Genomic DNA, 23710 nt, shown 5'->3' on the forward strand with positions numbered 1-23710 from the left:
TGTGTGGTATGTGGTGTGTGGGGAGTGTGGTATGTGGTGTGTGTGTGTGGTATATGGTGTGTGTGGGGTATGGTATGTGGTGTATGTGTGTGGTATGTGGTGTGTGTGTGGTATGTGGTGTGTGTGGGGTGTGGTATGTGGTGTGTGTGGTATATGGTGTGTGTGTGGTATGAGGTGTGTGTAGTGTGTGTGGGGGGGTGGGGGGGTGCAGTACAATGACATAACAAGGAGGAGACTTGGGTCTCTATGCCCAGCTTGGCCATTAACTCCTATGCAGGCAGCTCTCTGCTGTGCCTCAGTTTCCTCACATACACAATGAGGGAGTCAGACAGGACGGCCTCTCACGTCCCTTCTTGTTGGAAAACTACACGTCCATGAAACATGGGATAACTCACATACCAACGTGTAGTCAAGAAATTAAACAAAGCCTGATGACCGTAAGCCAGGAGGTACACGTCATGGGGGCTCGCACTGTGCTGACCCCATCAAGCTCATCAGTTCCACATTGGAAGAGACCAAACACCACCCACAAGAGTTTAGCTGAACTATCCACTCGAGGGGCGGCTAGGTGGCACAATGAATAGAGCCCCGAACCTGGAGTCAGGAGGACCTGAGTTCAAATCCGGCCTCAGCCACTTAACAAGCTGTGTGACCTTGGACAAGTCACGTAACCCCAATTGCCCTGCCCTCCCCGCTCCAAAAAGCAAAAACAAAACAAAAACATGAACTATCCACTCAAGGCTAAACCTGTAGGTCAAAGAATGCTTACTGTCCACCTGCTCATGTTACAGATGAAGAACTGAGACCCAAGGAAACTCCATGATGTGCCCAATGTCACGCAGAATCCAGGACTTGAACCCAGGCCTCAGCCTCCAACTCTCATTCCCCACTGCAGTACTTGGCTCTGTGCCCCTAGCAGCTCCCTGAACAAAGGTCATCTTTTTCAGTCTCCACATGACACAAGTATTGAATGACAACCAGTCAGAAGGAGCACTCCAGCCTTCGCAGGACCAAGCAGCAACAGACAGGCACCTGAGGGGATGAGCAGGCAGGGACACATTACAAGCAGAGACTGCCAAGAAGAAACAAAGGCTTTTTGATTGTCTGGCTGAGGAAACCACAGTCGTGCCTGGAGAACACAAGGAAAGACCCCGGCATCCTGGGAGGATACCTGTGGCAAACGTAGAGACAAGGACAAGTCACCCAAGGGGCAAAGATGGACAGGCCTCCAGCCACACTGCTGGAGGGAGTGCCCCATCAACGAGAGCACAGAGCCGTCCAAACACCCGAATAATCCTTGCTACACCAAGATGGCACATGCTGGGCCTGGGGGACCCAGCTGATTCTCGGGCCTCATTGTGCTTACAGAAAGCAGACCCAGACAAGCTCCTGCAAGGAGGAAAAGAGTAGTGCCCTGGCTGGGTGTGCCTAGGTGTGAGGCCTGAGACCTCAGGAAAGCCACTGCTGAGAGCCCAGGTCTGCATTCAATTCAATTCAACAACCATTCATTAAGCAACTACTATGGGCCCCAAAGACAAAAAAGTCTCTGCCTTCAAAGAACCTATAGTAAATAGGAGGTAGGGAGAGAAGAGGCAGAGGAGGTGAGATGAGAGGCCTGCAGCAGATGGTTACTTAAGTGCCCGCCTCTGCGGGCAGCCTCTCTCCTAAGGGACCCTCAAATGCCAGCTTCTTCCAAAGCAGATTTCCCATTGTGACCAGTGGAACGTGTTTATGAGGAGGCCGGTCAACGTTAAGGGGGTAGTGTGTGGCTTCGGAACAAAGCAGCGCTGGCAGGCCCACGTGGGGACTGCGCCTCTGACCCGGGTCTCATTAGCACATTCGCTAACCAGCCCCGCCACGGTACAGGCTCACTTTTAGAACCATGCTTGGTTTTTTTTAAATGATCATAGGAGCGAGGTGGGAAGGCGAGTGGGTAATGAGGAAGGGGAAGTAAGAGAATGACCCGGCAGGAGACTTTCATATGAGGAAAGATCTGATAGATGCAAGAGAATAAAAAAGAGAAAATAAAGAAAGAGAAAGCCAGGGCCGTGAAGACGGGTTTTCTATTCATCTCTTCCACAATTCTGAGAACAAGGAAGCAGCCACCGACATGGAAAAGGAACAAGTCTATATCAATAAGGGATGTACTTTTTTGGTCACATGCATATTAGCCTGTGGCAATCACAGCAACAGGATCTGCAGAGATGGGTGACAGAGAGACCTCCTCAGGACACCAAGAAACAGCAGCTGTGAGAAGACTGGACCACACCGGGAGAGGAAGGCTCTGCAGCCCTGGCTGAGAGCCCATCCGGGCTGATGCGGAGGCCGATGGGGAGGGGGACTCCTGCCTGATTCATGACCTTTATGGAGATTTGGCCTCTGATTCAAATGGATCCCACACTGGCTCCCATCCGAGGCCCACTGACTCCCGTCAGTGTAGAAACGCTGCAGATGAGAATAGATGGTTTGGGCTGGTTAGCGCCACACAAAAGTGTTTGTGTCTGTATTCCGTGACATATGAAACTGATGAAAAGACAATCAGACGCTCTTTAGGCAGGGGAAACAGATTGAGTCTGTTTTTCTTCACATCAAGGATTAGCCTCAGATTCAGACTTTTAATTTTTTTTTAATTTGTGCTTTGGAAACTAACCCATTCAGTTCTGCTGAATATCATCTTTTTCCCTGATTAAACTGGAAAGTGTGAACGAATATATCACTTTTTTAACTTTGCTTTGTAACACTTGAGTGCCGAGCACTTGATGTGCCATTTAAAGGATAATTAATGGATAAACTAAAAGGATAATTATTATAGAGTTTAATATAGCAGGCAAACTGCTCATTAATCCTTACAGCAAGGCTTCGTTATAATAATTTACTTAAAAAGATACCACAGGGAGCTGATATTTACCACCACATTAACTATATATTATTCACCCCTACTGTACATTTCTCTAATCAATTTTGATTTATTGCAAAAATACACTTTGTTTAAAATACCAAACAAGTCTTGTCAGCTAATCGATACCCCAGAAAATTAGACAGACACCAGGCCTCCAAGTTATTCTGTCTTCCTTCTACATGTGTCCCTATTAAAAAAGATATCCTGTGGAACACTTGGGTCATATTGAGGACTCAAGAGAACCATGGAAGGAGCTTCCCAAGCCTCACGTTAAGAGGGGCTCAAGGTCACCGAGGCTGCGCTCGAGGGGCTGAGCTGGAAGCTCTGGGAAGGGCCCAGATCTCTCTCAATCATGCCACTGCTGCCCTCTGAAGAAACACCACTGCCTGCCACTGAGGGGAACCTCACAGACTCCAAGGCAGGAAAGGAGGCCCCCTCCTTCCACATTGCTCTTACCAAAGGGTAAGGAGGGCCTTGCCCTGTTCCACAGGAAGGGGCAGCAGCAAAGCCAAGCTCCAGGCCCCAGGCCCTTGATTCCAGATCCAGGGATTTCCTCTGGCAGAAGAGGAAGAATCAGAGGCATTAAAACATCTCTTCCAGGACACTCAGGGAATTCAGGCTTCCTGAAGTAAAATAATGAACAAACAGGCTTCCTTCTACCACATGTGCCCCCAATCATCATCTTCACACCCGCATCATGCTACACTGTGCTAGCTACTGGGTCCTTAACCTGCTGTATGCCTTATGAAGCCATGGATGCATGTTAGTTTGGCCCAAGTGGCTTCTACTTGGACGTGATCTCCCCTCTCTATTAGAGAACTAATGTCTAATTCAGTATTTCCAGAATTAATTGGCCCATGGAACACCTGTGGGCATGAAATATTATTGATGGGACCCCTAAATGTTGGTTAAAGTGGTCTTAGACAGCAGGATGGAATCTCCTTGGGACCAAGGTAAAATTTACAGAATCTTAAGTCTATTTTCATACCCCAAATTGCAGCACCTCATGATATGGCACCTCCCCACAAGTATCATTATCATTGGAATATTCTCCCAGAGCCCCAATCTCTATTGCACAGACCACCTGGCATCTGCAGAACACAACTGAGGAACAGTAAACGATTCTGTATTTGGTATCTGAGCCTTTCCTCAAGGTCTGTTTCAGGGTCTTGCCTACAAATTTATGAAACTGCCTGCAAATCCCAAAGTCAAGACCCAGCTCCATCAAGCAAGAACCCAGGAGCAGAGATGCCCCTTGGCACCACTCCCTGTGCCTGGCTGGGCCCTGAGGACAAGAGCCTTACCTCCAGTTCCAACGCTTCAGACAGTAACTTGTGGGCATTTCTCCTGAACGTCTCTGTTTGGGGGTCGCTGCGGACTTCGATGGAGGGCTTATTGGAATGCTTCTCAATGAACGTCTTCCACTCAGTGTAAACTTCATTGGCAAGATCAGCCACCTCTCCATCTGAATGTTTGCGCATCTTGTTCACGGTGTGACCTAGAAGAAAATGACAGACATCCAAGAAACAGGCCCTTTCTGTTTTCCTCTGTCAAACCCCCAATCAGGTCAACTTCAGCACCTGCTTTCTACATGATCACAGAATGTCAGAGGCGGAAGAAACCACTTGGCCACCATCTAGACCACCATCTTGTAGGTGTGGACACAAATCACTGTGGACCCATTTTACAGAGAGTCATCCCCACTCTACAGAGTGAGACAAGAGCAAGAGTGAAAGGGCCAGTGGGCTTAAACATTTCTTGGACAATTCCACAAGCACATCTTTTTTTTCATTTTTCAAATGCTTTATTAGCTTCTGATTTACATCATTCATTTCCATCAAATTTTGAGTTACACATTTTCTCCCCGTTTTTCCCCCACCCACTGCCCCAAAATAGCAGTCCCACGGGATATCCCCTCCTCCAATCTGCTCTCTCCCATATCTTCTCCCATCCTCTCTTTGACTTTTCCAGTAAGGCACGGTAGATCTCTATGCCCCAGTGCCTGTGTATCTTATTTCCCAATTACATGTAAAATAGTATTAATAATAGCATATATGCACATATTTTTTAAACATTTGATTTTAAAACTTTGGATTCCAGATTCATTCCGTTCCTCCCTTGACACCCACCCTTACTGGAAAGATCACAAGCACATTTTTATAGCCACAGACCGATCTCCTGATCTACCAAAGAGAAGCACCCTGTCTGAAAGCAGAGAACCTGGGCCTCTTTCCCAGCTGCATCCCGGAGTGAAGGACCCACACCATGGATCCTAGGCACTGCACTGGGGAGGAGGAAGGTCCCTGTTGAGACTCTGCAGCCCTGAAAATCAGGCTGTGGGCTTCTGCACTGCTTCATGGGTCTTTTTCAGTTCTAGGGGCAGGCCATAGAGTCCCCGGACCCAGGAGTTCAAGTCACAGAGACGTTGGAGCCAGGATTCCAGGGCAGATGCTGCTGCTAATTCAGCAGGGAAGTCCTGAGGAGCCAGGGTGCTGGGAAGCAAGCCCAGAACTTGGTGAAGCCAGTGCTCTCGGAACCTAATCCTCTTCCCCTCCCCAGTGACGGCAGCAGTGCATGGGAGGACGATGCCTCCAGGAGGCAGAAGACTATCCATGTGATGGTTCTTGCTATAGCTTTGAAATAAATATGCAGATATTCTTTGCAAAAAAGAGTGGGGGGCTCTGTGCTTCTTGTCTGGGTGGACCCGAGCAGCCCCTCTCCGGGGACTAATCCTGGGAACTGAGGAGAGAGTGCAGACATCCTATATCATCCCCAGATATCGCATTTCAAGCCTTTGTGGAAAGTCTTTCTAACCTTGAGAGACATGTCCATGGGGCCCTTTCACAGCCCAGGTGTCAACACCAAAGTGAACCTGACCTAACAAGGGAGAAGCCGAAGGCTGCCAGGAGAGCTGCCCTTCTAGAAGGCAAGGAACACGGGGATCTCTGGCACCCCAGGGAGCAGTGAGGAGATGCACTGTGAGCATAGGCAGCCTGCAGTCCGTGATCCATCAGACACAAGCAGTGCACAAGAAAGCATTGGGAGCACGCTGCAGCTGGGCCCGTCTCTCTTCCCTCATCTATAAAATGAAGCATTGGCCGTGATCTCCCATCTTCGAAACACAGGCCCAGAAAAGGAGGCAGGACCATCACAGAGCAGGAATGAGGGGCAATAAGGGAAGCCCAAGTCCTGGAGAGCAGCCTCTCTCGACAGCAAGAACAATGGGCCACGCAGTGCAGAGAGCACCGGCCCTGGAGTCAGGAGGCCTCACACCTAGGTGCACCCAGCCAGGGCATTACTCTTTTCCTCCTTGCAGGAGCTTGTCTGGGTCTGCTTTCTGTAAGCACAATGAGGCCCGAGAATCAGCTGGGTCCCCCAGCCCCAGCACGTGCCATCGTGTTGTACCAAGGATTATTCGGGTGTTTGGATGGCTCTGTGCTCTCGTTGATGGGGCACTCCCTCCAGCAGTGCGGCTGGAGGCCTGTCCATCTTTGCCCCTTGGGTGACTTGTCCTTGTCTCTGTAAGTTTGCCACAGGTGTCCTCCCAGGATGCTGGGGTCTTTCCTTGTGTTCTCCAGGCACGACCGTGGTTTCCTCAGCCAGACAATCAAAAAGCCTTTGTTTCTCCTTGGCAGCCTCTGCTTGTAATGTGTCCCTGCCTGCTTATCCCCTCAGGTGCCTGTCTGTTGCTGCTTGGTCCTGCGAAGGCTGGAGTGCTGCTTTTGACTCGTTGTCATTCAATACTTGTGTCATGTGGAGATTGAAAAAGATGAATAATAAACTCTGTATGGGGTGGCTAGATGGGGCAGTGAATAGAGCACTGGCCCTGGAGTCAGGAGGACCTGTGTTCAAATCCAACCTCAGAAACTTAACACAAAAACTTGCTGTGTGACCTTGGGCAAGTCACTTAACCCCAACTGCCTACTCTCACACCTCCAAAAAGCAAAAAAAGAATGGGCCAATGTGGATCAAAGGGGAAATTTTCCTTGAGAGTAAGGAGTGAGAACCTGTGATTTCATCAGTGTAGGAAATGTCCTCTACCAATGCTGAGCTGCAGCTATGGTGCATCTTAGAGGCTTGTGAGAAGCTGTAACTTGGACACTGAGAAACTGACTTGTCCAGAGTCAGTCACATAGCCAGCATGTGTCAGAGGCAGCACTCAAACTCAGATCCTACTGATTCTGAGGCCAGTTCTCCAACCTAGACAAGAGTCTATATTAAGATGAGGGGAAAGGGAAGAACTCATTACCTGGAAAATGGGTGAACAAACTATGGTAACGGATGTGATGCAATCCTGCTGTGCCAGACTAAATGATGAAAGGGACGGCTTCAGAAAAACCTGGGAAGATCCATGTGAGCCGACGCAGCGGGAGGTGAGTTTAGAACAATTTATACCATAACAACATCGTAATAAAAAAAAAAAACAGCTGGATGGCACAGCGCTCACAGCGCTCAGCCTGGAATCAGGAAGATCTGAGTTCAAGTCCAGCCTCAGACACTAACAAGCTGTGTGACCCTGGGCATGTCACTTCACTGTGTGCCTCAGTTTCCTCATCTGTAAAACGAGTTGGAGAAGGAAATGGCCAGAAATGGCCAACCACTCCAGTGTCTCTGCCATGCAAACTCCAAATGGAGTCACGGAGAGTCGGACCTGGCTGAAATCACCTGTACAACAAAATAAGCCAACAGCTCTGCCTGAGGCCGGGGCCTGAGGAGGAAGAACTCTGTCTCCTTCCAGAGAAGGGATGGACCGTCCTGCTCGAGCGCGTCCACTGGCACCACTCTTTTTGCTGACTTGGCATGTTGATGACAAGGGTTTTTGTTTTCTTCTTTTGCGTTGCTTTGTTTTTAGGGAAGGAAAAAATGGGAGGGAGACTAAAACACTTACTGATTGACAAATAAAGATTCTACTTAAAAAGATGTTGGGATTTTAGCAGACATGGGCACCTGCTGCGTGATGCCGCAAAGCCCTTGGTGGCACCGCGAGGCAGAGAGCGAGGGCCAGCCTGGGGGGGGCACTGCTCCCCAAGACAGGAGGGACACCGAGGAGCCAAGTGCCAACAGCAGCACAGCCTCTGGAGGCCGCTGAGACCAGCCTGAGGATCACAGAGGCAGAGCTGGACAAGACCTCAGACACCGCTTGTCCAACCCAACCCCCGTCTTACTGAGTCTGAGCAGCATGAAGGGCTCCCCCAAAGTCCCTCAGGCAGTAAGAGGCAGAGGCAAGGTCTGAGCCTGGGCCCATCCTGGATCCAGTCTCCCTGCTCTACTCCCCCTCCTCCCCTAGCGGAGAAGAAGGAACAAAGGGCGTTTAGAGGATAAGAGCAGACTTGGGGGCTCCCCCAGTCCAGCCAAGCACGGCACTTTCTGCGAGTGTACAAAGTCTGCCAGGGATAACGGATGGAAGCTGGGAACACTTCCTTAGGGTGGAAGCATCCAAGGTGGGGCAGCTCACCTGGGGTGGGGGAGGCAGCTCTCTCCCCACCAGCTGTGAGAGAGGCTGCAGCGGGGGGGGGTGGGGGGGGGGGGGGGGGGGCGCATAACCTGGCACTCAAGGTTCTCTGAGGCCTCCTCAAGGCTTGGGGCTCTGGGGCTCTCTGAGCTGGGCAGCAGCTGTCCAAGCTGTCTGCAGGCTGGCAGAGACGACCTGAAGATCCCCTGCAGATGAAGGTGTCTGGGGCTGAGTGAATGCATTCCTTAACTCTGAAGGCTAGAATGAAGAGGCTTCTAATGACCTGAGGGCCAGGCTGGGCCGGGGGCAGGGCCCCTCCCACTCTCTCACCCCAAGCTCTGCTTCAGCTTGGTGGTCGACCATGGACAGCTTCCAAGTTCTGGGAAAAGCTTCAAATAAAAGAGTAACACCATGAAGAGGTGGGAGGAAGGAGGAGCCCGGAGCCTGCAGAGCCTCCAAACCCTCATCACTGCAGCCTGGGTCACTGCTCCAAGCACCTCGGAGACCACAGGCAAACACCAGCCTACACACAGCTGCCCAGCCCCTCTCTCTGCCCCTGGAGGGGCTCCCAGTGCCCCTGCTGAGCTGCCTGAGACCTGGGGAGGGAGCAGCAAAGCGTGAGACTCCATCATGTCCTTTGCCTGTTACAGGAATGAGAACTCAAAGGGAGAAATGGTCATGGACAATCTGCACAGAGAACCTCCCGGATGGACGTGCGGGGGCCACAGGGACGCTGCAGAGAGCAGCCCCAGTGTGGCCTGGCTGTGTGGCCTCTACCCCCCGGAGTGACTGTGAGGGAAGGACTAAGGCACTCTCTTGCTCCATCACCTCCAGCGGGCCCCCTCCTGCCTCCAGAATCAGACAGACAATCCTCTGCCTGGCCTCCAGGCCCCCCTTGCTCCACAGTATGACCTTTCGCTCCCCTTGACACACTCTTGGATCCATGACTGCGGCCTCCTGGGAGGTCCTCACCAGACCCTGCCTCTCCAGTCACCGGGCTTTTACTCTGGCTGTCCTCCCTCCTCATCTGGCTTCCCTCGGGTCTCAGCTTTGCAAGAAGCCTTGCCTGGCTCCTCTTCGGCTCAGATCCTTCCCTCTGCTCATTCCGTCCGCCGCTCACTCCCACTTACGTCTGGGTGCATCCTCTCCCCCACTAGACTGGCAGTTCCTTGAAGCAACAACTCTCTTTGCCTCCCTCTGCATCCTTAGCACGTGGGACAGTGCCTGGCACACAGCGGGAGCTTAATAAATGCTCACTGAACTGTCGTGACAAGTCTGCCAAGCCTCCCTGCCCAGCTCGGCAGGGCCACAAGAGGAACCAGGAAAGGAAACTCATTCTCTGCATCCCTGAACCTGGAAAGGGAGCCCTGCTGTTCAGTTCATCTTCAGACTCTCCGTGACCCCATGTGGGGTTTTCTGGGCAAAAGTCCTGGAGCGGTTTGACAGATGAGGAAACCAAGGCAGACCGGGTTAAGTGACTTGCCCAGGGTCACACAGCTTGTAAGCATCTAGGGCCAGATTTGAACTTGCTGTGCACATGGTGCCCCCTGGTTGCGTTGCCCTCAGTCAATGCTTCCTCTCTCATTTCCCCATTTCTCCAAGGGGCATCACCATTCTTCCAGTCACTCTGCTCTGAAGCCTGAAGCCGTCTGATTTTCCTCCCTCTCCTTCACCACCCCTTTCTGTGCCTCCTCATTGGATGTGGGGGGGGGGAGGGCAGGGCAGAGCTCACCTCTGGGGTAAGGGCTGCCCTGCCACCTGGGAGAGCCACTCCATTCACCCAACTGTCACCCACACCTTTGACAAGCTGCAGCCAAGGCAGCAGCCACACCCTGGCAAACCGGCTCAGCAGACGGGCTGAACCAGGGTGACCCACCAGTGAGCAGGGGATCTGCACCCCACACATGCAAACCCACCCCCCCGCCCCCGGCAGAACAGAAGGATAAGGACAATTTGCTCCAATGGCCACAAAGGCGGCTGAATTGGGTGCTGGGGAGTGCTTGGAGCTTGGTCACCCATGGAAGATGCCAAGGGCACCGGCTACACCCCAGGCCACTACCAGGAGTCCTGACTTTCATGCAGCCACTGACTTCCACGACTCAGGAAGAGAGAGGGACAGCCCTGCCTCACTTCAATCCAATTCAAGCAAAAACCAAGAAGTCCCCCCATGACGTCACCTGTGACACCATCAACGTGACCTGTGATGTCATCAGTCCTCTTTGAAAACAGAGAACAACACCTCCTCACTAAATCTCTAGGATTCACCTCCCTTCAGCCCAGGGCTGAGGGCCCCCCACAAGCGAGGTGCGAGGGCCTCCCAAGCAGCCACTCTGTGTAAAGCTCTGTGCTTGGCTCAGGAAGGTAAAAATGGGGATGACCTTCACTCCGGACATTCCTGGGGCTTACAACAGGATGTGCTGCCGTACTACACAGATCACACGTGAAAATAACGGTAACAATGGCCTCAAGGTTCACAAAGGACAGTCCTGGGAGACAGAGCTGGGCAGGTCTTATCCCCATTTCACAAGTGAGGAATTTGAAGGGGTGGGCAGACTCAACCGACGGCTCCATTCCCATTCATTTATCGGCCACATCTGCGCAGAGCACTCTCAGTTCTATGGGGAGACCAAGAAGGAAACATGGCTGGCCCTGTCCTCAGAGGGCTTACTGTCTAGGAGAATACCACAGAATCTCAGCAGAAGAGGCCCGAGGCACATCGTGGCCACCTGTCCCTGCACCTACCCAGGTGTCACCTCTCAGCATCCCTGAAAACTTGAACGATGGACATCTGGATTCCACTGCTGGCTGGCTGGCTTTTCCTAAAGCTAGGGGAGTCATCAATACATTGGCCAGAAGGGCCCAGGGGCAGCATCACTGTAAGACTTTCAAAGAGCTGGATGGATGATCTGAGTCTCCCCTAAACCCTTCGAGGCTGACATGACAGACAGGACTGTCCTCATTTCACAGCCCACATAGGCTGAGGGACAGGCCTGTAGCTGCAGAGCTAGCAAGTGTCAGAAGTGGGTGTGAACCTGAGATGACAAGATCTCTCTACGAAACAGGAGGAAAGGAAGACCCCAACAGAAGAAAGTGACCTGTTATGGCGAAGAGGATTGTCTTTGAAAACTAACCTGTAAACGGCAATGTCTGACTTTTCTTAGGTGGACGCTGCCCTCCTTCGATGGGGGGCCAGAGAGTCGTGGGGGAAGACTCAGAATGACAAAGTTGCAGGGACCTCAGAGGCTCCAGGTCCACCCCACCCCCACACAGGACACAGTGGAGAAGGGGCCATCCCAGCTTTCAGGAAACCCTCCAGGAAGGGGGAGCTCCCTCCCTCCCTCCTGATGCAGCCCAGACCATTGGTGGAAGCTAATAGAAACCTGCCTCTCTGTAATTCTACCCTCAGCCATATGGACAGCAATACCAAAAACCTACCATGTGACCAGGAGGCTTTCTGATCAGCCAAGAGGAGACCTGGGATTGTGGACTAAGAAGAGGAGCTCCATGTGGTTACAAAAAGAAGCTTGGAGGGGCTCTGTTCAGCTGGGGAGACCTCATCTTCATCTGGGAACCACACAAGAGCAGATACTTGGGCCAAGCTGGGGCTAGGGGCATATTAAATCCCCTTCCACTGACATCTTATTTCTGGATATGTATATGCCCTCTGGTAAGCCCACCTGTGTGGGCGAGGAGGAGTGAGGTGGGGAAAGCATGCTGAAGCCAGGGCCAGCAGCAGGAAAGGTCGTTAGGAGCAGAGACACAGATTTCTGAAGCCAGGACCTAGGATGTTCCCAGAAAAAGTAAGGAAAAGAGGGAGCCCAGGGACCAGAGGCCAAGACGCCCTGGTTAGGATCTAAACAGGACAGAGGCGCCAGGAAGGCCTGAAGTCTCTATGAGCTGTCCAGCCCTCTCACCTGGCCACATTCCCACCTCTACCTCATTCCCAGGACCAAGCCCAGGAGTCTGCTCTTTCCTACAGCCGGTAGGCCAGGGCTAGGCACAGAGCTAGAAGGTGGGGGGAGGGTCCTTTGCTATGAATACCTGCAGGCAATTATCCCACAAATGTCTCCAGCCCATAACTGTGCTAACAGAACCCAGAAGCCCCTGATTCCTCCAAGCCCTAAGACTTCAGCTGCAAGCCAACATCAGCATGGCCCAAGGAAGGTCTGAGTCAAGGCCAAGGTCCTGCCCAGGTGGGCAGCTTTCCGAGTGCCCTGAGTCCAGGCTACACACTGGGGTCTCCCTTCTTTTCTTTGAACTGAATTCCCAGACCATCAGACACACCCACATCCGTTCAAAATCACATTGCAGAACTACGCAAAATGATTTTTAAGAAATTATCTTAGGTGGCCAACAGGCGGCCCTGCTCCTCTCTGAGATATGATGCTTTCACTCAGTACAGCTCTGTGCACCCCGACATGAATCCTGGGGGCGCCCCCTCCCCTGGGCCCAGCCAGCCCCTGCCTTCACCTGTGGAGGCTGACTGCCCCCTGGTGGCCACAACGCAGGACGACGGCAGAGGCCAGTCTCTCTCTGGCCCACCCCAGGGGAAGGTCCTGGGTGTCTTCAGAACCATTTTTCTCGGATTGGTTTCTACTAGAGAGGAGCGATTCCTTAACCTCTGTGCAGAGCCCACGTGGGGCGGGCAGCCCAGCACCTTGGCTGGACACTCCCAAACAAGAGGGCCAGAAGAGACCAAGATGTTTCAATCAAATCCATAAGTCAAGCAACTGAGTATCAAAATAACAACACAGGCAGCCCTAAGTACCTACCTGTGAGCTGGGCCCTGCGCCGGGGGGCAGAAGATCACTGCTGGGAGGTGCTGCAGAGGCCAGAGGGCCACTGGGGACCACCAAGTTCAGTGCCCCTCGTTTTACAGAGGGGGAAATCAAGGCCCAGAGAGAGGGGCGTGCCCAGGGTCACAAGCCTGTAGTTTCAGAGCAGTACCCACACTCAGAACTCCTGGCTTCAAATCCAAATGCTCTTTCCAACAGGCCATGCCAACTCAGCTCAACCATTCCTGAGCCCCTCCTACTCACAGGCACAACTGGCCCTCTTCTGACACCACCAGGGAGAATAATTAACACAGGCTGCTGGGATACCCAGCTGAGGGCGAGGCATCAGGGTCAGAGGGCAGCCAAAGGGGGCTCAGGCAGGTCCAGACCACTTCCACTTTGGTCAGGAGGAAACTGGCTTCAGCAAGAAGAGAGAGCCATGTTTTGGGGAAGACAGGGAGGCCAAGGAGGTGAGGAGGCTCAAGACAATGGCCCGCTAGGACTGGGCAAAAGAGAAAAGGTGGAGGGGAAAGAGGATGGGAGCTGGGTTCAAAAATTTGAAAAGATGGCATATGAGAGAAAAAGATTTTCCCTGCCTGGACCCAAGGGAAGACACCATAAAAGGGGGCAAAAGTTGCAGAGTCGATTTAAGTTTGATATAAAGGAAAATTTCCTGACAATTAACATTAACCCAAAGTAGAACAGATTCTATCCAGAATTACCTGTAGGGCTGGGGGTACAGGGGAGACAGTCCCTGTTCAGAATCAGGTTGGACCAGCTGTGAAGGAGGAGGTGGCTCATTCCCCAAACAAAGAGTCCTAATACCCCAAGGAAGAAGGCAGGGCCAGTGGCGTCCTCAGGAAACAGTCTCAAAAAGCTGGCATGACTGCCCCACGATCCTCCAGAGAGGTTGTGGAGGCTGAGAAAGAGCCACTAGATCTGGCCATCAGGAGATCCCAGTAAGTAGAGAAAACAGTCTTTGATAGCAATGGGGCCAGAAGTCAGCCTGCATGGAGCTGAGAAAGGAAGGGAGTAGAGACAACTTTTCCTAGGCCCACTGAGGACTTTCAGATCTACTTACCCAGACCTAGTCTCTCTGCTGACCTACCATCTCCCGGACATCTCAACTGGATGTCCCCTAGACATTTCCAAAACTGAACTCATTATCTTCCCCCCAAACCCTCTCCCCTTCCAAAGACACCACCCTCCCAGGGCCTCAGGCGTCACCCTGGACCCCTCCCCTCTCACCTCCCAGCATCTAAGCTGTTGCCAATGCCTTGGCAGCATCTCTCCCATACTCCCCCTTCTCCCCTCTGGCACTGCCACCCCTGGGGCGGGCCCTCAGCCCCTCAGGCCTCGACCACTACAATAACCTGCTGGGGATCTGCAGGCCTCCAGTCTCCCACTCTAGGCCGCCCTCTGCTGAGCTGTCAAACCCATCTTCTTCAGACACGGGTCTGACCACTTCACAAATCCCCTCCCCACTCAATCCATTTCAGCAACTGCCTCTACCCTCCAGGAGAGAATACGAAATGCTCTGCCTGGCTTTTAAAGCCCTTTTTAACCCAGCCCCCTCCTACATCTCCAGTCTTCCCACGCCTTACTCTCCCTGACCCTTTCCAGTGACCTGCCCCTCTCAATTCCTTACACATGACCCTCATCCAGACTCCAGACATTTTCTCTGGCCATGCCCCACGCCAGGAATGTCCTCCCTCCTCATTTCTGCCTCCCCACTTCCTTCAAGTCCCAGCTACACTCCCGTCTTCTACAAGAAGCCTTCCCCACCAATGTGAAGGCCTTCCCTCTGCAGCTTGTCCCATTCATCCTGTAAACATCCTGGCCTCAGAGTTCTTGACGTGTTGTCTCCTCACTAGACGGTGAGCAGGAACTGTATTTTGACCTCTCTTTGTATCCATAGTGCTCAGCACAGTCCCTGGCACATAGCTGGCATTTAATAAATGCTTGTTGACTGACTGTCTGAAGTTTCCCTATGTCTTCAAGTCAAAGAATCAATAATTGTGGCCATTGAATATAACTCCTTGTGTCTGGCGGCCGGCCTCAGGACCCCAGACCCAGCCCAGCTGTCTTGGGGCCATAGCTCATCTAGATCCTCCCCCACCCGCTCCAGAGGCCCCTGCTTGTCTACCTTTTCTGTGAAGCCTTCCCAAGCCCTGAGCCTCTTCAGGCCTCAGTTTTCTGCTCCAGAAAATGAAGGTCTGGACTCAGTGACCTCTAAAGTTTATTCAGGAAGGGAGGGGGGAAGGGAGGGAGGGAGGAAAGGAGGGAAGGGAGGGAGGGAAAAAGGGAAGGGAGGAAGGGAGGGAGCAAGGGTGGGAGGAAGGGAAAGAAGAAAGGAAGAGGGGAGGAAGGGGGAAGGAAGGGAGAGAGGGAGGGAGGGGGGAAGGGAGGGTGAGCTTATTAAGTACCCACCCTATGCCAGGCACCAGGCTAAGTACTTGACAAACATCATTTCACTTTACTCTCACAACAGCCTTTAGGAGGCAGGTGCTGTTATTTTCATCCTCATTTTACAGTTAAGGAAACTGAGGCAAACAGAAGCTAGATGACTTGGCCAGGGTCTCACAGCTAGTAAGTGCCTGGGGCCACATTTGAACTCAGGCCTCCCTGACTCCAGGCTCTATCCATTACACCACCAGCTGCCTCTAAATTCTATGATTACCTGAGTCTAAAGAAAGACAGGACCACAGCCTGTTCTCCAGGAGCTCACATTCCAGTAAGATGAGGATTAGGAGGCCTCCTTCCTGGCCTGGGAAGGGGAGACGTGGGAGCATGCAGGGAAGGCCCCTGGGCTAAGCCATGAATGAAAGCAGGCTCACTCAGGGGCCCTGGGGAAGTCAGGAGGCCACTCTGGGCTTGGCCCCAAGATGGTCAGAGAAAGCTGCCCCATCTGGCTGGAATGTGAGCTATGGGGAAGTCTGACATGAGGCTGGAACAGGGCATGGGAATGGGATTGGGGAGGGCCTAGAATGCCAGGACCGAGAGTTTTTCATTGACTGATGGCTTTGCAGACAGGGGTGTATGTGGCGGCCACAGCAGACCTCCACCGTGTAACGACCCTCCCTTTCACGTCAGTGGCATTCTGGACACCATGCAGAAATAAAAGAGTCAGTTTTGTTCCTCTGCTTCTCATCTAAATGGCCTCTGCAGCCAGCAAATGGGTCAGTTCGCCAATGCAGCTAGCAACCCCTTTGTGTCTTCACATCAGGAAGGTGGCAGAGGCCGCCCTTTTGGGCCCTGGCTGTCACGGGCCAGAAGGAGGAGGCTGCAGGACACACTCAAGCCACCCCCTGGGCCAAGGCACCTACCGATCTTGGTGGCCCTCAGCACATCCTTGGAGGGCAGTTTCTTCTTTAACTCCCGTAAAGCTTCGACTAAATTTTCTTGGGGTTGCCCTGGGAGCTCCAACACCCCTTTCCATCTTCTGATGTCTTCAACAACCACCACTCTCTGGGAAAGAGAAAAGTCATTTGGAAAATGGAACGTTTTCCTTAGAAAGACATCTGCCTTCACCTGCACTGATGGGGCTTTTACTGACAGGTGAGTGAATCAGTGATCCTGACCTGACCCAAAGCACGGCCACGGGCACAGATCAGGAACACCCGAGGGCCCTGAGCAGTGAGCCCTAGAATGCGTGCCCCAGAGTCCCTACGCCCCTCAGGTCAATGCTTCATGACACAGCAGGGGAGGGCCTCTGCTATGATGGAGGACAGACACAGGAACATGAGCTCACACTCACACATGGCCCGGCTTCTCTCCGGTGCTCCTATACTTTGGCATGAGGTGATGAGGACCCACAGACGCCTCCCCCTTGTCCCACGGATGCTCCCTCTCCAGAGGATCCACACAAGCAGGTAGCTGTCCTGTGGGCCTCTCTCTGGCTCGGAGGCACCATAGTAGCAACTCTTCTCCCACACTCTCGGAAGCTTCTAGGCCACAGCCTCCTTTTCCAACTGCCCATATCCTAAACAACATTCTCTTCCAGCCTTCTTGTATCAACAAAGACTAGAAAAGCTATGATCTATAGTGCCGGCTGCTCATCTTCCCCCAACCTAGGAGTCATCTACAACTTCCATTCTTCAGAAAATGGGGTGTCCCAAGACTCAAAAGCTCCTAGGATCAGCAGGAGAAGCTCATGCTTTGGCCCCGGGGTAAAGAGCCTTTGATCACTAAGCACGCTGAAAAGCTTCCCCAGCTCAGCACCACCCTCTCTCTCTGTTCTCCCTCTTCAGTTTAGGGCCCAATATCTGGACTGACTGGCTAATACAACGCCCTCTCCTTCCTAGGCTTGCCTTGGCCCTGCCACCAGGCCCTTTTCACCTGGGCAGGATTTGGGTTTTTTTCTCAGTATGGTATAGTATTGGCCTCTGTTCTCATTTCTTCAATCATGAATCTCACTGGGGAGGCCCTGTAACTTCCAGCCTCCGCAAACAGGAGCCCTCGCAGGATGCTGAAGTCCCATCTGCACTCCGTGGGACACCTCTGGTTCCATCCGACATTACTCCCTCCTGACTCAGCCATTCCAGCCCAAACAGCCTTTTCTGTTCCTCCTGTCTCCATGCCTCAAGCCCAAAGTGGGATCCTTGCACTGACTGTCCAGCAGCACCTGGCACCTGACAAACATGGAGGCGCTGACCACTTTCCTCCACGCCAGCAGCCCACGCCAGCGGCGATGACATCATGGACGTAGTGCAGCCTTGGTGGTACGCTTCCGCTCTCTCCTCTTGGTGGCTGAGCCAGTGGCATTCTCCATGGCCTTGCCCCAGCCCTGGAAGTCTCTGCCAGTCAGGCCTCCTGTCTAACAGTCTAGAGGGTGAACCGCCTGGGGACGAGCCAAAGGCCGACGGACGCACCTACTGGTCTTGGGTCACTGATCCATTCCTTGCAAACTGTTGCTCCTCTAACACTGGCTACAAGAAGTAATTCTGAGCGCCTTCTGCTCGTGGCGCCTGTCAGGTGGTGACACAGATCCTACGTGGGACATGCAAAGCTCCTCAGTGTGTGCGGCGTGAGTGTGCTGTCTCGCTCAAGGAGACACAGGCTCCCCAAGGGCAGAGACGGCAGGAACAAAGGACGAGAGGCAGGAAGGGCTGCAAAGGGCCTTCCGCCCTCCCACCTCATCCAATCCTCAGGAGACAGATACCACGCCGGCATCGTGCCTGGCTTACACAGAGGGAGACGGAGGCTCAGGGGGCACAGCCAGTGCCAAAAACAGGCCCAGGAGCCCGACTCCTCCTAACTTGGAATGCTGCCTTCCTTTTGGCTCCATGGCCGGCTCACGTTACCAGGCCACCCTGCCTCTTGTTACAGAAACAACATGGTACCTATAGGATGGTAAGCTGGGCCTGGGATGGAGAGGGCGATAAGACCCAGATGGTCACGTGTCTTTTTTTTTTTTTTAAAGCAATTGGGGTTAAGTAACTTGCTCAAGGTTACACGGCCAGTTATTTCTGGGTGAGGTGCTAAGTATCTGAGCCCAGATTTGATCCAGGTCATCCCAACACTGGAGCCGGTGCTCTTACTCGCTGAGCCACCTGGCCACCCCTAAGCAATTGGGGTGAAGTAACCTGCTCAAGGTTACACAGCCAGTTCTTTCTGGGTGTGGTGCTGAGTCATCCCAACACTGGAGCCGGTGCTCTTACTTGCTGTGCTACCTGACCGCCCCTTGGTCACATGTCTTATTATCATTTACATTTTCCTCTTCCCCAACAGCATGGAGACAAATTTCAAGTGATGGGACCCCAAGATCCAGGGGTGCATAATCATGGCATCTTACGACCTCCTGACCTCCCTGACGCCCAGACAACTGAGGGGTCTGCACAAGGTCACAGGACATGGGAGCTGGTCCTCGGGCCGTGGAGCCAATGCTCTTTCCCCATGGAAGCTTCCAGCCCTGGCTTCAATGCTGCCCCCCTCAGCAGGGGTGACCACGGGTAACTCTGAATCAAGAAAACAGGAGGAAAAATCCTTGCCCGACCTGCTTGGGGAACCTGAGCTCATTCCTGGGCCTTAACCACACCTTCAATTCAACAGCAAACACTTATCACATACTGACCCTGGGTCAGGCACAGCACGGGGTTACAAAGCCAGCACCTTGCCCTCAAAGAGCTTCCATCTCCTGGGGCTACGACACCACGTGTCCTCAGACAAATAACACAGAGAATCTACTAAGCACACATGAGGTTACTGGGGGCATGCCAACGACTGGGGGAGGGGAGCCAAGGGGCACAGGCAGGAAAGGAAGCCTCTGGAAGAGCTGCTGGCCCCACCAGAACAAAACACTGAAACGTCACAGAGAGGGGCGCTGTCGTCACACCAGTCCTTCTGGAGCACAGAGGCAGCAAGGGGACAATTCTAAAAAGGCTGGTGGAAGCCAACCATTCAAGGGCTGTAAATGGCAGGCTGGGAATCAGCTTCTATCAGCTGTGGATGGTCGCATACGGGCGTCCTGTGCTTAGGACTAGAACCTCGGCAGCTTGGAAAGGGGAGAAACCAGCAGAAGAAGGACTCACAAGAGGCCCCAGCCACAGAGCAGACAGAGGAGGGAGGCAGGAGATGTCACAGAAGGAGGATCAGCAAGACCCAGCAGCAGGCTGGTCTGGGAGCTGAGAGTAAGGGGAGCCCAGAGGACCCTGAGGCAGCTATGCCAGTGACCCTAAGAGTGTGGAAGAAGGAACGGGTCGGGCTCCATGTTAGCTCTGTGGTGCTGGGCCACCCCAGTGATGTCCAGCAGGACTAGTTCTCAGGAGGGGAAGGGCTTCCCCCAGCCATGCGTGAGGAAACCCAGGCAAGGGCTCCCCAGCCTCTTCCCCCTCCCACCTCTCACCTTCAGAGACTCCAGCGTGGCCTGTCTGTAAACCTTTTCTCCAGAATCTTTCTTCTGGGGGCTGCTGTGAGGCAGAGGTTTTCGAATGACAAACTTATCCATCTCCGGGAGTGCCGGTTCTCCAGCCCAGCCAGTCAGGAAGGGGCTGTCCTCTAAAACCTATGGAACAAGGATAGCGTGGCAGTGGGTGAGAGATAGTCCAGCAGCAGGGGCACCAACAGAGCAGTGCACATACAATAAAGACCTATGACTTGTCGCTACTCAGCTCAATCAGACCCATTTCTACCCTGTTTTAAGGCTGAGCTAACACTCCTGTGTGAGGGCCCTGGCTCTGACGCTTCCCTGCTGTGACTGTGGCCTAACTACGAACAAGCCACTCTGCCCCATAAGCCTTAGTTTCCCCATCTGTAAGACAGAAGTAGCACATTCACCCTCACCACATAGATATGAGAGCAATGTGTGAAGAGAGGCATCGCCACCCCCTTCTGGGAGACGAGGAAGCCCAGTGGCAAGCGGGCAAAGAATCGCCCAAGGAGACAGTAGGGAAGAAGCAGAGCCCAGACCTCCTAATCTATGGCCAGCGCTCTTTCAGTCAGAGGCACCTAGAGAGGCGCACACTGCCTGGTGGGATCACTGCCCTCCCAAGCTCTGGGTCTGAGAAAGGGCTGCACGCCTTTGGACTTGGCAAAGGGTGATCCCTCACTTAGCCCATCTCGAAGGTACGGGGGCCATATTCCTGTTACACAAAGGGAGGAAGCGTGCATTTGTTAAGTGCCTACTATGTGCCAGCAACTCTGCTGAGACCTCCTTTGATCCTCACCATGACGCTGGGAGGTAGATGTTATTGTTATTCCCATTTTACAGTTGAAGAAACTGAGGCAAAAGGAGGTTAAGTGACTTGCCCAAGGTCATTCCGCTACTAAGTGTCAGAGGCCAGACTTGACCTCAGGTCTGTCCTTACTGCAGGCCCAGTGTGTAGAATGCAGGAGCTACCTCCAGGAAGAAGGTTTACCAAGTCAGATCTACCCTGACTGAGCCAATCCATGCAAGTCCAGTACACACCTTCCATGGAAGCAAGTTTTCAAAGGTGGAACAAAGGCTTCTTCCTTAAACCTCATTAACGTGACCTAGATAACAGTTCATACCTCCACCAAGCAGAACGCTAATCATGCCAATGACAATGTTTGTCTGTCTTTCTTTTTTTTGGAGGGCAATTGGGGTTAAGTGACTTGCCCAAGGTCACATGGCTAGTGTGTGTGTGTGTGTGTGTGTGTGTGTGTGTAGTGTCTGAGGCCAGATCTGAACTTAGGTCATCCTGACTCCAGGGCCAGTGCTCTATTCACTGCGCCACTTAGCCGCCCTGAGAATGTCTGTCTTTCAGGTCCTCCTGATAACCGCCCTACCCTTACTCATTAAATCCTCACTGCACTGGCTGTGGCGAGTAGAGAAGCAACATGCCATTTTACCGATGAAAGCATCGCGGTTTAACTGACTTCCCTAGGCTCATACAGCTAGCAAATGGATCCAAGCCCATTGCTCTTCTGCTGTTTCCATTACCAGCTCACAAAGGACATTGGACAACAACCTCAACCCCATCAGGATGAGTCATAGTAGATGAAGCACTGGGCTTGGAGCCAGTAAGACTGGAGTTCAAATCCTGACACAAATATTTCTTCGCTATGCTTTGGGTCTCCTTACTGGCTGTCCCCCAGTGTTAGAATTTTCTCCCTCCTCATCTATCCCACCTTCTGCAATGGGCCTTCTCCACATCAGTTTCATGGTACACAGAGCAATGGGCCTGGAATAAGGAAGACCTGAGTTCAAATCTGGATTCAGAAACTTATTGGCCATGTAGCTACACCCAAGTGGGCAAATCGCTTAATCTGTGTCTGCCTTGATTTCCTCATCTGTAAAATGGGGAGGATGACAGCACTCAACCCAAAGGGTTATTAGATCATATGCTAGATCATATTTGTAAAGTGTCTTGCAAACCTTAAAGCATTTATATATCTAAATGCTGGCTATGAGCATTTACCCCGAAGGTGTCTCATTTGCAGAGTTGGCGACACATTAGCTACGAAACTGTGAGTTCCTTGAGGTCAGGACTATGTCTTCGCCTTTCTTTGCATCCTCAGACCTTAGTACAATGCCTGGCACATAGTAAGCATTCAAAAAATGTTTACTGATTGCTTGTCCCTTGAGGAAGTCACTTCTGGGCAACGTCACCTCTGAGCCTGTGTCCACATCCATAGAATGAGGATAGGAGCAACTACTTTCCCGTCCTTGGAAGGCTCAAATTATACATTGGAGTTTCTGTGTGTTTGTTTTTACGAAATTTATCTCAAAGACAGACAGTAAGAAAAGCAAACGAGAGTTTTTCCATCTTTGTTTGCCACAAGACTAACAAGAACATATACAAGTTGGTGGCCTGACTCTGCTTGCTGGCGGTTGATCCGGGAGGCCTCCATTTCCTCCTCTGCAGGCTCCTGGCCTGTATACATGCCCCTGGAGGTCTCCCTGGCGGGGAGGGCCAGCCTCCTCAGCTGTTTAACCCCCTTTTCAGTTCTTCATGCTTCTTTTCTTTCTCTTTCTTTCTTTCTTTCTCTTGGTGAAGCTCCATCAGTTCCTGGTTTGCTCATCTGCTCCTGTCCCACGGCATCACCAGGAACATTTCGATCTGCATTAGCATTTTACCTCCCAGCTCCACAGAGAAGCGACAGCACTCGGACCCTCTGCCATCGGAAGCCCAGCTGTGTCAGATTGCGCAAGGCTGCTCCTCTGCACTCCCTCCTGATGCCTGGGGCAGGCTGCTCCTGTCCTCTGGGGATGCTCCATGTCCTGAACGTTTAGCATCAGCTGTTTGAGCTAACAGTGGTGGGGCGTGACCTTCCTCGTCTCTAGGACGCTTCCTGTCTGCTCTGGGACCCTGTGTCCTGAGCCTCCCGGGCAAACACCTGTTGGTGCCACTGCGCCTCTAAGCAAAGCGCTCGCTCCCGCTCTGGCACAGGGGGCCCTGAAATTCCACAGGCACCTCCCGGACAGTGCATGCAAGCTCACCTGCGCCCAGGACTGGGCTCTGCCTCATCCTTCGGGGTCTCAGGCCTCAGCCGGGGCCACCTCAGCGTTCCTCTCCCATTGACCCTTCCACCACCCCCGTCAAGCCCAGGCCGGGTGTGTTGTGCTGCTGCCACCGCCCGGGGCTCCCACCCGAGAGCCCTCCCTGTGGGTGGGCGCACGCCTTCCCACGCTCCTCCCCCTTCACGCCCTTCTCCCGGCCGGGGTCCGAGGTGTCCCTGGTGCAGAGGCGATGGTCGGCGGCACCCGAGGGCCCCTCTGGCGGGAGCACCTCCGTGGCTGCTCCAAAGCCACGCCGTCTGATCGCCCTGGGGGAGGCCGGGGGGCACTGTTTATGGCTTCTGCATCAGCAGCTGACGGTCCGATGGGAGGCGTCTGCCAACCCCGGCCCGGCCAGGACACGCTTCTCCAAACTAGATAATACTTGCAAGACGCTCTGCAAACCTTAAAGCGCTAAACGAGACTCTGTTACTGTTAGAGGGGCTCCCTCAGCAATTCAGAGTATTGGGGGTTTCTGGCCAAGAGCTGCCAAACACCCCTCCCTACCCCCAACTGGGAACCAAGGACTGGAAGTCAGGAGACCCTAGCAACCAGCAGCCAAACCCTCTGGAATTCCAGTAACCCCTAGTAAGAGACAGACAACCATGCTAACAACGAGTAGCCAA

The 23710-nt window shown here is 52.9% G+C and overlaps 1 protein-coding gene across 3 annotated transcripts in view; it reads right to left on the reverse strand.

Annotated features, from left to right (window-relative positions):
• TCEANC2 (transcription elongation factor A N-terminal and central domain containing 2) overlaps positions 1 to 23710 on the reverse strand; it is a 31538-nt gene that overhangs the window by 7585 nt on the left and 243 nt on the right. For 2 of the 3 annotated variants that reach the window (XM_069093528.1, XM_069093527.1), the window contains exons 2-4: positions 19971 to 20129; positions 16453 to 16594; positions 4204 to 4397 (exon numbers count right to left, since the gene is read on the reverse strand). In XM_069093528.1, coding sequence (XP_068949629.1) covers positions 4204 to 4397; positions 16453 to 16594; positions 19971 to 20072 — 438 coding nt within the window. In that variant the 5' untranslated portion in view covers positions 20073 to 20129. Of the gene's footprint in view, positions 1 to 4203; positions 4398 to 16452; positions 16595 to 19970; positions 20130 to 23027; positions 23689 to 23710 lie in introns of those variants that run through there. The other variant, XM_069093529.1, reaches the window with a different exon arrangement.

The sequence above is a fragment of the Petaurus breviceps genome, unplaced genomic scaffold, assembly GCF_028583685.1.
Source record: "Petaurus breviceps papuanus isolate PSGF00001 unplaced genomic scaffold, PetGlider_PUasm1.0 208, whole genome shotgun sequence".
Classification (NCBI taxonomy): Eukaryota; Metazoa; Chordata; class Mammalia; order Diprotodontia; family Petauridae; genus Petaurus; species Petaurus breviceps.